Here is a 15335-nt window from a genome sequence, read left to right as displayed (position 1 = left end):
CCAAAAATCCCTGTCTTTTAGGGGCTTACATTCTATGGAGAAAAACAAAACAAAAAACATTCTATAGGAAAGGAGAGGAGTGTTGTTTGTGTGAGTCAGCTGGGATGGAGGTATGGTACAGTGTAAAATAGTGTGGTTGGAAATGACTTCACTGAGAATATTCCAGTTGAGCAAAGATGTGAATGAGGTGAGAGAGAGAGCCTTGAAGATTCCTGGAGGAAGAGCCCTTCAGCCAGGAAGAGATACCAAGGATAAAGGCCCTGAAATGGGAGTGAGTCTGGCTTGTTTGAACAACAGCAAAGACTTAGGGTGACTGGAGTGCAATGAGTAAGTAGAGGAAGAGCAGAGAAATGGATCAGAGTAGTAACTAGGAGTCAGATTTCTTAAGAGCTTGTAGGTTTCTAACAGAAGTGGTTTTGGTGGAGTAGTGAGGGTTGATTGTTTAATTGGAATATGTTGCAGAAACCTTGGAAGACAAAAATTGGAGACAATGAACAGGTTTATTTATTTCGAAGAGTTTTACTGTGGAGAGGAACAGAGAAATGGGACAACAGCCTGAGTGTGAGAGGTTTTTCTTGTTGATTGTGCTTTTGTTTTTGAGAAGAGAAATAATATTGGAATGGTCCAATAGGAAGGAATAAATTGATAATGCAGGAGAGGGAGGGTGGAATTGCTAGAGTGATGTCCTTGTGAACAAAGGGGGTATACAGATGGAAAGGCTATCCTTAGATTGAGCAAGGGAAGTTTGTCATCCATGGTAGCTAAAGGAAAGATGTAGTACGTGACCATGCTTACAAGAGGTTGGTTGATGTGGTGGGAGCATGTGGAAAGGATTTTGGTTTTTGTGTATGTGTTGTTTTGCTTGCTTGCTTCCATTTTCTTAGTAAAATAGGAAGCAAAATTATCAGGTTGTACTCTTCAGGTGATGGATGGGGGGTGGTCTGAATGTATGAGGGAGAGGGTCAAACATATGAAAAGGTCACTGAAGAGAGTTAAGTGTGAAGGATATGGAAAATGGCTTTTTTTCTTCCTTTTATTTCTGTTCTTTAGTCTATTTTTGGTAGTCGATAAATGCATTGACTCAGTACTCCCTCTGAATTCTCTTGAGTCAACCTTTTTTTAAGACACTTGATCCTTTAGGCATTTCTGTATGTGCACATACCTCTAAACCACAGAATGAGGAAAAAACTTTTTTACAACTTTTCACCATGTAAAGAAAAGCCTGTTATAAAATCTATGTTCCAAGCCTAGACTTGTATCTATAATCAGTCAGGATTTTTCTTTTTGAGCAAGTTACGTGCTTATATAATCATATCAAAGCAGAATCTTAAGCCCCTTTGTCATAATAATAGTGATAGTAAGAGCCAAAACAGAGGGCTTACCAGGAGATTCATAGTGATTTAATATTCCACAGAACCGTGTAAGGTAGTTTCTGTTATTAATCCACTTCACAGATGAGGAAACGAGGCTTACAGTGGTTAAGAAACTTTCCTAATATCACTACTAAGAATTAGTGTCATAGAAACCTTTCTTTTCTCTCTGGTCACTGGGAATTCTAATGATCATTAACTACTTTCTTCCAAGCTTTCTGCAGAAAGGACTCCAGAGATACTCATTCACGGTCCCTTTTGATTTGCTTTCTTCATGAGCAGGCATAATAATTATTAGTCTTGTCTTGATTTCTCAACTGAAGCAAGGAAAGATGAAGAGCTCTTATTTTAAAATTACCCAGATTCATAGAGGAAAGAGTTCTTACTTGTAGTTTCCCATATGTATTGCTGATCAGTTTTATATTAGCAAAGAGTAAAAGTAAATAACTGATTTCAAGCAATATAAAACCTAGAAGATTTAGGGACTCTGATACAGAGTTTGTCTTTTCTGCAGTGATTTTAATTTTGAGAATTCTTTTCTTGGTCGTAGGAATATAAATAATATTTCTACTTTGTCTCACAGGGTTGGAAATACCAAGTAAGGAATTAACGTATATGATGCTGGAAACTTGTAGAGGCTCATGACTGAAAGGCCTGAAACAGATGTATCTTCCAAGTTCTTACCAAGAAAATGACTGTGAGGGCAATGATGGGTCAAGAAGACCAGTGGAAAACTCCCTAGGAGAGAGCCATAGAAAATGTACACTTCAGAAGAGAGATGTAATCAGAGAACTCAAAAAAGGAATATATATAATGTATGCCCTCAGAAGGGTAAAAAGATTTTTATTCATGTGCATGAGATTACTCAGATAGATGGTCATATATACCAGTGCCTTGAATGCAAGCAAAACTTCTGTGAAAACTTAGCTCTTATTATGTGTGAGAGAACCCATACTGGGGAGAAACCTTATAAATGTGATATGTGTGAGAAAACCTTTGTCCAAAGCTCAGATCTTATTTCACACCAGAGGATCCACAATTACGAGAAACCTTATAAATGTAGCAAATGTGAGAAGAGCTTTTGGCATCACTTAGCGCTTTCAGGACATCAGAGAACACATGCAGGTAAAAAATTCTATACATGTGACATTTGTGGCAAGAATTTTGGTCAGAGTTCTGATCTGCTTGTCCACCAGCGAAGCCATACTGGCGAGAAACCGTATCTATGTAGTGAGTGTGACAAATGCTTCAGTAGAAGTACAAACCTCATAAGGCATCGAAGAACTCACACAGGTGAGAAACCATTTAAGTGTCTCGAGTGTGAAAAAGCTTTTAGTGGGAAATCAGATCTTATTAGCCACCAGAGAACTCACACTGGGGAAAGGCCCTACAAATGTAATAAGTGTGAGAAAAGTTACCGACACCGTTCAGCCTTCATTGTACATAAAAGAGTTCATACTGGGGAGAAGCCCTATAAGTGTGGTGCCTGTGAAAAATGCTTTGGCCAGAAATCAGACCTTATCGTGCACCAGAGAGTCCACACAGGTGAGAAGCCGTATAAATGCCTGGAATGTATGAGAAGTTTTACTCGGAGTGCCAACCTAATTAGGCACCAGGCAACTCACACTCACACTTTTAAATGCCTAGAATATGAAAAAAGTTTTAACTGTAGCTCAGATCTTATTGTACATCAGAGAATTCACATGGAAGAGAAACCACATCAGTGGTCTGCATGTGAGAGTGGCTTCCTCCTAGGTATGGACTTTGTTGCCCAACAGAAAATGAGAACTCAAACAGAGGAGCTACACTACAAATACACTGTATGTGATAAAAGCTTCCACCAGAGCTCAGCCCTTCTTCAACATCAGACAGTACACATTGGTGAAAAACCGTTTGTCTGTAATGTGAGTGAAAAAGGTCTTGAGCTTAGCCCTCCCCATGCATCAGAAGCCTCACAGATGTCTTGACCAGGCGAGAAGCTGTAATACCAATATTAAAAATTATTTATGTATCAGAGAACTCATTAAGATGAAGACAAATCTCAGACTTTGCTCAGAGCTCAGAATTCAGTGGGGACCAGAGAGCCTGCAATTGGAAGTATGAGAAATTCTTTGCCCGGAGAGCTGCCCTAACAGAACACCTCATCCTCACTCCAGTGAGAAATCTACAGATGCCCAGAGTTTTTGAAAACTTTCCGTCTGAGCTCAAATTTGATCACTCACAAGAGGATTCATACAAGTGGGAAACCTTACAAATGCACTGAGTGTGAGAGAGCTTTCTACTAATGCTCAGCCCTTCTCGTTGTAAGAGAATTCACACCGGAGAACAACTTTTTAAATGCCTTCAGTGTCAGTCATGCTGCAGACAGTATGAACATCTCATTGGACCTCAGAAAACCCACCCTGGGGAGAAGCCCCAGCAAGTGTGAAAAAAGCTTCTAACAAAACTCTGACTTACCCATCAGAGAAGCCATACTGGTGAAAAATTGTATATTTGTCTTAAGTATGGCAAAAGCATTCATTGGAGAGCCTTACTTGGGTTTGCACCCAAAAAAAAAAAAAAAAAAAAAAACCAATCTGAGGAAAGACTGCAAATGTCTGAATGAAGAGTGCTTGTCAATGATCCACTCTTGTGGTACATCAGGGAACTCACATAAGTGAAAAAACCCATACTTACCTTGAGTCTGAGAAAACCTTTGGTAGAAGCTCCTGTCTTATCAGGCCCCAAAAAACCTGTTCTGCAGTGAGAGATTTAATTGTGGGTGAGAATCTATGTACATATAATATGTATGAGAAGAACTGTTCTCATAATTAGTTGACTCATATGGTAGAGAGGACTTTACATGAAATCAGTATGAAAATAGTTTTTTAGATACCCAGAAGCTTGTTCTGGGAGAAGCTAGGGCAGGTCAGAGTAGACCTGATGGGTAACTCAGGTAAAGATGCTTTTCTTTTATCTGAACCACTTAATGATTGCTTTACTTTTACTTTTTAAAAAATTCAGAAATCCAATAAAGGAAAGGACTGTAACCTTATGATAGAAGGTGTGGCATGTGTTACTGTTGGGGGAAAGGAGTATATTGACTTTGCCTTGGTTGATATTTTTATGCTTGTCTAGGATGGGACTAGAGTGTTGATAGTAACATGGCAGCCTTTTGCTGGCAGTGAAATGAACTAAGAAGCTAGGGAGTAGCTATCCTAGATCAAAACTCTCCCAATAGTTTTCCCTTTGCAGGAGCAATCTTATAAAGAGACAGCATACTCAGCTTTTTACTTAGTGTCAGTTGAGGCATACTCTCAAAAGTTTTTTCCCCTAAAATATCTTTCAAGTTATTGCTGGTATTTGGAATTTCAAGTTTAGAAATTCATTTCTTTTTAACTCAGAGTGCAAATTTCATATAATGGTTATGATGGTTTTAGTGTCCATATTTTTGTGACTTCACTTATCATCTCCTACAGCAATAGACACCCACAGTCAGCTCCTAGTAAAATGGCTACAGGAAAACTGAAAGAAAAGTTTAAGCCTGAGTAGGCATAGAGTAAAAAACGCATAATGATGCATTATTAATATAAGAGTAAGGCTTTTTTTATTTTGAGTATCCTGACTCCAAACCTAGTGTTCTTTTCACTCCATTATCCTGCTGTTTATAGCAAATCAAGACCCATAATGATACGTCTTTCATTTATTTCAGTTCTGCCAAGGAAAGAGAAAATACCTTTTAATCCCAGGGAAAGGATTGCAATCACCGCATTATAAGGTATATGGCATGGAATGCAGAATTCTAAATACTAGAAGGGAAAAGTAGTTGGCAGATTCATCAGAGGCTTAAGGATAACTACTTGTTTCCAATTTAAAAGTGTAATTAGGATTGTCTTTAATGATCTCTAGGAATACTATAATTAATCCAGAGATCTATCAATGGTCACATCTCAGTTTTTTTCTTCCCTCAGATTCAAAGACGTGTAATACCAATACTTCAGATTCCTATAGTATTTGGGACTTTGTAGACTAGTGAATAGATATTTTGTTGCTAGTCCAAATCCTCTGATTTTGGTTTGATTTGTCCTAGCAGATCCCTGAGCTTCAGAGAGTATTGCCATTTGGATTCATGGAGTTGGCAAACTGCTACACTGCTACCTTGTGTATGGCTCTAAGCTTTGATCCTAATGACTGGTTGATGATCATGATATTAGGGCCAGTGAATATAGCTCCTGGTGATAATAAGGATTCTAGGGTATTTTTTTTTTCTTTTAGAAAAAGATCCTGGAAGTTTATTTGATCTGACATGTTTTTGTAATATTTAGAAATAGCTCTTGTACCATGAAAAGTTGCCCAGTATGATAAGACACACAAGATGTATTTTTTTCTCTTTGGTGAAAATCATGCCTATCACTAGTATATGTTTGACATTTGTAGTATACTTAAAATAGTATTGGGTGTGAGGCATGGTGGTGATGAAAAGTAGTCCTTACGGCTACTTGTTAGTCATTAGAGAGAACATGGAGAAGGGGTCAAAGTTGGTATCATTAACAGGGCAATGACTTGACCCTTCTTTCAACTGATCTTACTGGTAGTTGTCTCTAGTTTTTAAGTAAATTAAGGATGGACCATCCCTCAAACAGAGAACTTTGGGGGTATGAAACAAGGCTGAAGGCTTTTAACCATGGGAGAAAAAGGTGTTGGTATTATTCATATAGCATAACCTGAGGTTGGAGAGGACCACTTGGGAGCCTGTAACCAAAACTAGAAGGTAACTTCTGGGATGGACGGAGGTTCCCTTGAAGCAGTGCCAACCTAAATCTACCTCAGGTAAGTAGTTAGATTAACTTTTTCAAGATTTCAGACCAAACAAGACAACTTGTATTCAGTTGATGTATTCCTATGCTTTAATGTTTTTGTTTGCCCTTAATTCGTAAATAAACATTTGTTCTGAAAAACTCCATTTCTGTCTCCACTGTACTGAGAGAAACAGCATTTCCTCTACACTTGCATTAGAATGAAGTGGTTAATAATGTGATACTTAGACCTGGAGGTAGAGATAACCATTGGACCATCTCTATAATTCCAGCAATTTTGGATGCTGAGGCAGAGAGGAACAGAAGGAATATTGTCTGTGCTCCGCTCTGGACATTGGATCCTTTTGGAACCTCTGCACTGCATTCCTTAAATAGGGCTAATAGTTTGAACTGACCATGTTTGAGGCCCTGCTGAAATTCATTAGCAGCAAAACCATCTATGGTTTTTTTGTGTGAGTGACACCGTCAAAATTAGGGAAGATTTTAAATTTATAATTCCTAGTGAAATCCACATTTGGTTCCAGTTCTTCCCTTCTTATTTGTTGAATTAGAGTGGGATGGAGATGGTATAAAAATAGTTGCTCTAATTTACCCACCATTATAAAGTTTGTCCTAGTTTATGTCTGTCTGCTCTACCAACAGAATAGATGCCAGAGTTTTAAGTGGCTTTCATTGTGAGAAGAGGATAAGAAGGAGGTATGATGTGGATGAAACAGGAAAGGGAAAAGGTACAGCTTTAAGTTTGTTTTTTCCTCCTGAGATTCATATAGAGTTGTGTACGTAGAACAAGATTTGCAGCCTTCATGCATATTTTTCTAACTTAAAGTGATATTACTCCCAACATTGAAGTGGACTATTGTGAGAAATATTTCTGGGAAAAATAATAACCGTGACCCCCAGAAGTAACTGAAAGAGAAATGATGTGTGCTTCAGTGTCTCTGGAGAAGTAGACAGGGAAAAGTGCTATCCAGCACACACACCATAAGTGTTTCTTGAAATGGTCTTTACATTGTTTACTGAGAAAAGAATCTCATAGTGCAATTGAAGCTTCTTTGTCCCTGAAACATCAGCTTGTGTCATCACTTTCCCCAGGCAGGGATTTGGATTTTAAATGAGTGAGAGAAGCTGAAAGCAGTTAACACTTGCAGAGGGAATCCTTCCATCTGGCAAAGGAAACTTAAAAAGTTGGGATAGGCTGGGTGTGGTAGCTCACGCCTGTAATCCCAGCACTTTGGGAGGCCGAGGCAGGCGGATCACAAGGTCAAGAGATGGAGACCATCCTGGCCAACACCTTATTCTTTGAAAAAGCTAATAAAAAAGATAGTCCCCTAGACAGAAAAGTTAATAGAAAATAACAAAAAGATAATGCAGAGAATCAGTAAAACCAACACCTTATTATTCTTTGAAAAAGCTAATAAAAAAGGTAGTCCCCTAGACAGGACAGTTAATAGGAAAAGCAGGAAAAAATAATTAAGATTTTTAAGTGGTGACATTTATGTATCTAAGACACTTGATGCAGACACTTAGATAGACTTGAGCAGAATGAAGCCAAACATGGTGGCTCATACCTGTAACCCAGTACTTTGGGAAGTGGAGGCAGGTGGATTGCTTGAGCTCAGGAGTTTGAGACCAGACTGGGTAACATGGCAAGACCCTGTCTCTACGAAAATTAGCCAGGCATGGTAGTGCCCACCTGTAGTCCTAGCTACTCTGGAGGCTGAGGTGGCAGGATCGCTTGTGCCCAGGAGGTAGAGGCTGCAGAAAGCTGAGATTGTGCCACTGCACTCCAGCCTGGGTGACAGAGCCAGACCCTGTCTCAAAAAAAAAAAAAAAAAAAAACTTAACCCGAATGGCATAAAGATTGAGCTGTATGATTGTTTTCCCTTAGAATACTGACTTTGTGGCCCCTTCATTGCTGTAATAGGTTCTGCTTCTGAAACTCAAGAGCTACAAAAAAAAAAAAAAAAAAAAACCCAGTACCCCTTTTGCTACTTTCTGCTATCTCCTTTCCCAGATGCAAGAACACAGACCAGTCTAAGAGCATGACAAATGGATTTAGGAAATGGAGATGGGCTGCAAATGCTGCTAAGTAATACAAATGCCATTGCAACATACACACTTAGCTCACTTCCAATTGAACTCAAATGCATGAGACTCCAAAGTGACAAGAGCAATCTTCTCCACCAAATAAAAACCTAGAAGTTAACCATACAGCAGAGTCAGTTTGGAAAGTAAGTCACAACCTATAGGGTTAAATAAAGCCCATCTGATGAGAATTTATGATTTTCAGGGCATGACTCTCCAAACCCCTTAGGAATTTAGGCAGGATAAAAAAATTGGAGTTTAGTCCTCACAGGTAATAATCACTAAATTGCAGAATTTTAAAAAACAGGTTATAGAAGTTGATCCTGCAGTTATGCAGCTTATAAAGTGTTGGAATGATTTCAACACATGGCATCCTGGGAATTGTTTTATTTTATTTTATTTTATTTATTTTTTGAGACAAGGTGTGTGTCTGTTGCCCAGCTGGAGTACGGTGGTGCAGTCTCTGTATACTGCAACTTTCACTTCCCAGGCTCCAGCCATTCTCCCACCTCAGCCTCCTGAGTAGCTGGGACTACAGGGACGAGTCACCACGCCCAGCTAATTTTTATAGAGATGGGGATTTTACTATGTTGTCCAGCTGGACTTGAACTCCTGAGCCCAAGCTGAAGTGATCTGCCCACCTCGGCCTTCCAAAGTGCTGGGATTACAGAACTAAGTCACTGCACCTGCATGCTTCTCTTTTTTAAGCTAGACTTGATGTCATGGGGAATGTCATTCTCTTTGTGAGCTATGCTCATATTTTCATTGTGAGTCTCAAGCAGAGGCCCATATGCCTACTAATAACCCACTTCTCCTTGGTGCACATGTTAGTGGCTTGTATTATAGGAATCCCCAAGGATTCTTAAGCTTTGGTCTTGAGAACTCTCATAAATTATGTTATTTTTAAGACAAATAGCTACACAGTGTCACGTGGCCTTTCCATCTGTTAGACAAGCCACATAAGCATTCTTTATGCCATCATCATTGGCCTTTGTAACCCCTATTGATCAGTGTTCAAAACTAGAAAACCATTGTGTGCCCTTTACTCTTTTTTGTTTGAATTCTTAATTACTCATATTTTCTAACTTAATTTTATCTCAATTACAGCCCTCAAGAATGAGACTCTATCCAGATACATTGTGAAATCTTGCTCTGTTTTGCTAACGGATAATTTTATTAGGTGATTCTTTCTCACATTCGTGGTGTTTCACATTCATGACATTTCCCCTGCTGGGTTTTATGTGCTGGACGAGTGGGTATAGATGCGTCCCCTCTACAGACATCACATGCAAATACAGCACCTTCACAGGTCAGGCCCCTAATTCAAAATGAACCCTGGGGCCGGACACGGTGGCTCATGCCTGTAATCCCAGCATTTTGGGAGGCTGAGGCAGGCAGATGACCTGAGGTTGGGAGTTCGAGACCAACCTGACCAACATGGAGAAACCCCATCTCTACTAAAAACACAAAATTAGCCAGGCGTGGTGGTGCATTCCTGTATCCCAGCTCCTCGGGAGGCTGAGGCAGGATAATCACTTGAACCCGGGAGGCAAAGGTTGCAGTGAGCTGAGATCACACCATTGCACTCCAGCCTGGGTAACGAGTGAAACTCCATCTTCAAAAAAAAAAGCCCTGGGATGAAAGCAACTAAAGAGACCATCATTTTGACCCTGTATTTCATTTTTTCCTGTGGGCTTGATATGATTGTTTCCTTCAGTCTAGGTTATTTTTCAAAAACTGAACCTGTTTTTGAATACTAAGAAGTTCATTGGAGTGAACTTTGCCTTTTTAAGTCCTGTGGTACTTCTTCGCAATGACAACCACCTCCACAGATTTTGGGCATCTGCTTTGAGAAAATGAGAAATCAACAACCAAAAAGAATGCAGTTCAATAATCATAATTAATTCAATTAAAAATATAATTATCTCGGCCGGGCACGGTGGCTCATGCCTGTAATCCCAGCATTTTGGGAGGCCGAGGCGGGCAGATCACGAGGTCAGGAGATCGAGACCATCCTGGCTAACACAGTGAAACCCCATCTCTACTAAAAATACAAAAAATTAGCCAGGCGACATGGCGGGCGCCTGTAGTCCCAGCTACTCGGGAGGCTGAGGCAGGAGAATGGCGTGAACCCCGGGGGGCGGAGCCTGCAGTGAGCCGAGATCGCACCACTGCACTCCAGCCTGGGCGACAGCGAGACTCTGCCTCAAAAAAAAATAATAAAATAAAATATGTATATATGTGTGTGTGTATATATATAATCATCTCAACTAATAAAGAATAAAACCTGATCATCCAGGCCAGACACAGTGGCTCAAACCTATAATCCAGCACTTTGAGAGGCCGAGGTGGGCAGATCACCTGAGGTCAGGAATTCGAGCCCAGCCTGACCAACATGTAGAAACCCCATCTCTACTAAGAATATAAAATTAAGTGGGCATGGTGGCACATGCCTGTAATCCCAGCTACTTGGGAGGCTGAGGCAGGAGAATCGTTTGAACCCGGGAGGCAGAGGTTGCGGTGAGCCGAGATCACTCCATTGCACTCCAGCCTGGGCAACAAGAGCGAAACTCCATCTCAATAAAACAAAAAAACCATAATCATCCATATTGTCTTGTCCTTAGAAAAATAAATCATAATTCTTCAAGCAGGAAAATAATATATACTAGTAAGAAAATTAAAATAATTGTTCTGAGTGAAAAAAGCCAATACTAAAGGTTATATACTGTATGATTCCATTAATAACATTCTTAAAATGATATAGAAATAGAGAACAGCTTAGTGGTTGTCATGTATAAGGGTTGGGGAGTGAGGTGGGTATAATTATCCAAGGGTACATGATGGATGCATGTGGTGATAGAAATGTTCTGTAGCTTGGCTGTATCATTGTCAATATCCAGGTTGTATGATTGTACTAATTTTGCAAAATACTAGTTACCACTGGAAGAAACTGGGATTTCTCTGTATGATTTCTTACAACTGCATGTGAATCCACATTTATCTCAACACTTAAAGGTTAAAAATTTTGAAACATTACATTTAAAACGTCTCTTTTGATCATCCTTCCTTAAATCAGTCACTTAATTCCTTTCCAAAGACAGTTTTATCACATTGTCATGTGTCCTTCCACAGACACTTGATATATATGCACATAAAAATATTAAGTAATATTTGGTAAGATGTAGAAATACAGTTGCACGATCTCACTTTACACTTATATGTATGTTTCCAAGAAAGAAAAATGCAGAAATGAGGAGAGATGATATCACTAGGTAGGTGTATAGTAACAAATAGACAATATATGAAACAATAATGGTAAGTGATTTACACAGAGTGAACAGCCTATTGAACAATAATATCACAAAATTTGAGAGGAAAGTTGTAAGACAAAAGTGTTCTAGTGTCATTCTATTGGGAGAATTGTAAACATTGATTAATTTTAATTATTTAATTATGGGTCTTAATTTATGACAAATGCAAAAAGTAATAGATATAGAATATAGAGCTTCTAAACAAATGGGACACAAAAATTGATTTTGAAGAAAAAAAACAAAGTACAGCCATCTCTCAGTATGCAGCAAATTGTTTCCAGGACCCTGTGGTATACCAAAATCTGGACTTACTCAAGTCCAGCAGTCAGCCCTGCAGAACCACGGAAACTAAAAGGCAGCCCTCCCTGTAGGCAGGTTTCACATCCCACAAAGACTGTATTTTCCATTTGTGTCTAGTAGGAAAAAATTCATGTAACAATGGACCTTGGTAATTCAAACCAGTGTGGTTCAAAGGTCAACTGTATGGCCATAAAAGACAAAAAATGAATCATATTTTATACTGAAAAAAATATTTTATATTGAAAAGAGAAAACTGAGTTCTAAGCTTGCAGTGGGAAAAGCTAAAAATCAACCTAAGTTACACCAGAGAATTTTCTAAAGACTCAGAAATTTATGACCATAGGTACTTCTGGATGTGAGGGATAATTGGTGAAGGGCTAAAATAAAGAAGAATGTATAAAAGCTGTCTCTCTCTCTGTCTTTCCAACCCTGGCAGAAAGAGGATGAAACAGATAGTATCTTGAATGAATGACACAAGGCACAGATGATGTGATGGGTAGCATGGAGTGGGAGGATGGAAATAGAATTATCACACAAATTTATTCATGCTAGCTACAAAATCGTGGCAGTCTTATCCAACTCTACTGCCAGATTTCAGGCTAGGCAGTCCTTACCTTCCAGGCATGTCATTGAAAGAGTTCTACTTGGTAAATCTGACCAAGTGAAGAGGAGAGATGTAAAGAAACGAACATCATCAATGCCGAAAACATGGCCCTGCCACATTATCCTCTAGTGAAGATCACTGTCAACAAGCCCCACTACATTTTAAATATTGCCAGTTTTTGTTTTGTCTTGTTTGAGATGGAGTCTTGCTCTGTCGTCCTGGCTGGAGTGCAGTGGCACAATCTCTGCTCACTGCAACCTCCACCTACTGGGCTCAAGCAGTTCTCCTGCGTCAGCCTCCTGAGTAGCTGGGATTTCAGGGATGCGCCAACATGCCCGGCTAATTTTTATATTCTTAGTAGAGACGAAGTTTCCCCATATTGGCCAGGCTGGTCTTGAACTCCTGACTTCAAGGGATCCACCCACCTCTGCCTCCCAAAGTGCTAGGATTACAGGACAGGCGTGAGCCATCGTGCCTGGCCTGCTGCCAGTTTTTAGCCTATGATTTTTAAACATGGATAGATCAAATAAGAAACACCAGGCATCTGAAAGAAATCTGAAATAAATGGATCGGAGAGAGAACCATGGATGACAGAATATTCAAGGAGAAAGTTATCAGTATGCACACACAATTAATAAAAGTTACGCATAAATGAAACAAGGAAAAGATGTTGATATTAGAAATATGATAGCAAAAATGAAAAATTCAGTAAATGTTTGGAAAATAAAGATGAGGTTTCAGACGAAAAGAATTTTGATAATAAGAAAGAGAAAAAAAGAATGTTAGAGGAACAGACCAGGAATCTCCAATGCCAAAGTATTTGGAATTCCAGAGAAAACAGTTCATTACATAAAGAAAAGAAATCTTAACCCTGAAGAATATGTTTTCAAATTGAAAGACCTGCCAATAGGCTGGGTGCGATAACTCAACGCCTGTAATTCTAGCACTTTGGGAGGCTGAAACCGGTGGATCACTTGATGTCAGGCGTTCCAGACCAGCCTGGGCAGCATGGCGAAATCCCATCTCTATTAAAAATACAATAGTTAGCTGGGCATGGTGGCACACACCTGTAGTCCCAGCTACTCAGGAGACTGAGGTGAGAGGATTACCTGAGCCCAGGAGATCAAGGCTGCAGTGAGCCATGCACTCCAGCCTGGGTGATAGAGTGAGATTCTGTCTCAGAAAAAAAAAAAAAAAAAAAAAAAAGGAAAGAAAGACCTAATATCTCAGAACTGTGGATAAAATGGACCCAATTAAGGCATGTCATCTTGAAATTCAAAACACTACGATGAAGAGTAGATTTTATTCACTTCCTCACAGAAAGATACAGATAATATACCAAAACTTAGGAATGAAAATTTTCTTCTTATAGCAACATTGAAAGCTATAAAGCAGTGATCATGCCTTTAAAATACAGAAGTAAAATGTTTTGTGGCCTACAATTCCTTAACCCATCAGATTTTTAATTAAATTTGAGGGTGGGCCAGGCGTGGTGGCTCACGTCTGTAATTCCAGCACCTTAGGAGGCCGAGGCGGGCGGATCACCTGACATCAGGAGTTTGAGACCAACCTGGCCAGCATGGTGAAATCCTGTCTCTACTAAAAATACAAAAATTTGCTGATTGCAGTGGTGCACACCTGTAATCCCAACTACTCGGGAGGCTGAGGCAGGAGAATCGCTTGAGCCTGGGAGGCGGAGGTTGCAGTGAGCTGAGATGGCGCCACTGCACTCCAGCCTGGACAACAGAGTGAAACCCTGTCTCAAAAAAAAAAAAAAAAAAGGGTAACAAAAAAAAATTAAAGGTCTCAAAAATATATCCCAAATGCACATTTTCTTAGAGAAAATTTGACAGAGTTTCTTGTTGCCCAGGCTGGAGTGCAATGCCACAATCTGGGCTCACTGCAACCTCCGCCTCTCAAGTTCAAGCGAATCTTGTGCCTCAGCCTCCCGAGTAGCTGGGATTACAGGCATGTGCCACCACGCCCAGCTAATTTTTGTATTTTTAGTAGAGACAGGGTTTCACCATGTTGGCCAGGCTGGTCTTGAACTCCTGACCTAAGGTGATCCACCCGCCTTGGCCTCCCAATTTGATGAGATTACAGGTGTGAGCCACTGCGCCTGGCCAAGAAAAATATTGAGTGATATGATCCATTGAATTGAGTGAAGAAACCAAGCCACAAGAAGATATGAGATAGAGGGAAAAGGAGATTTAGTACTGCAGAAACACAAAATAAATATCCAAAATAATGATAGGAGAGTTACTGGAAGAGAATGAAATCTAGACACAGACCTTACAACTTTCACAAAATTTAACTGAAAATGGATTATAGGCCTAATCTGTAAAACACAAAACTATAAAACTTCGACAAGATGATGTAGGAGAAAATCTAGGCACGCTTGATTTGATGATGATTTTTTTTTAGGAGTTTTGCTCTTGTTGCCCAGGCTGGAGTGCAATGGTGCCACCTCTGCTCACTGCACCCTCTGCCTCCCAGGTTCAAGCAATTCTCCTGCCTCAGCCTCCTGAGTAGCTGGGATTACAGGCATGCGCCACCATGCCCAGCTAATTTTGAGTTTTTAGTAGAGATGGGATTTCACCATCTTGGTCAGGCTGGTCTCGAACTCCTGACTTCAGCTTGATCCACCTGCCTCAGCCTCTTAAAGTGCTGGGATTAGAGGTGTGAGCCACCACGCCTGGGCAATGGTGATTTTTTTTTAGACACAACTCCAAAAGCACAATCCATGAAAGACATAACTGGTAAGTTGAACTCCATTAAAATTGAAAACTTCTCTGTGAAAGATCGTGTTAAGAATGAAAAGACAAGCCACATATTGAGAGAAAATGCTGGCAAACCATGTATTGATAAA

At 39.9% G+C, this 15335-nt stretch overlaps 1 protein-coding gene across 3 annotated transcripts in view; it reads left to right on the top strand.

The window, feature by feature from the left end:
• The window catches only part of ZNF322 (zinc finger protein 322), a 25653-nt gene extending 19341 nt beyond the window's left edge, over positions 1 to 6312 (top strand). For 2 of the 3 annotated variants that reach the window (XM_030817432.1, XM_030817431.1), the window contains exon 3: positions 1954 to 6312. In XM_030817432.1, the coding sequence (XP_030673292.1) occupies positions 2129 to 3337 (1209 nt within the window). In that variant the 5' untranslated portion in view covers positions 1954 to 2128 and the 3' untranslated portion in view covers positions 3338 to 6312. The remainder of the gene's footprint in view (positions 1 to 1953) is intronic. The other variant, XR_004031379.1, reaches the window with a different exon arrangement.
• Positions 6313 to 15335: the final 9023 nt, after the last annotated feature.

The sequence above is a fragment of the Nomascus leucogenys genome, chromosome 8, assembly GCF_006542625.1.
Source record: "Nomascus leucogenys isolate Asia chromosome 8, Asia_NLE_v1, whole genome shotgun sequence".
Lineage (NCBI taxonomy): Eukaryota > Metazoa > Chordata > Mammalia > Primates > Hylobatidae > Nomascus > Nomascus leucogenys.
Note: the sequence above shows the minus strand (reverse complement) of the source record. Positions and strands in the feature narration are given on the sequence as shown.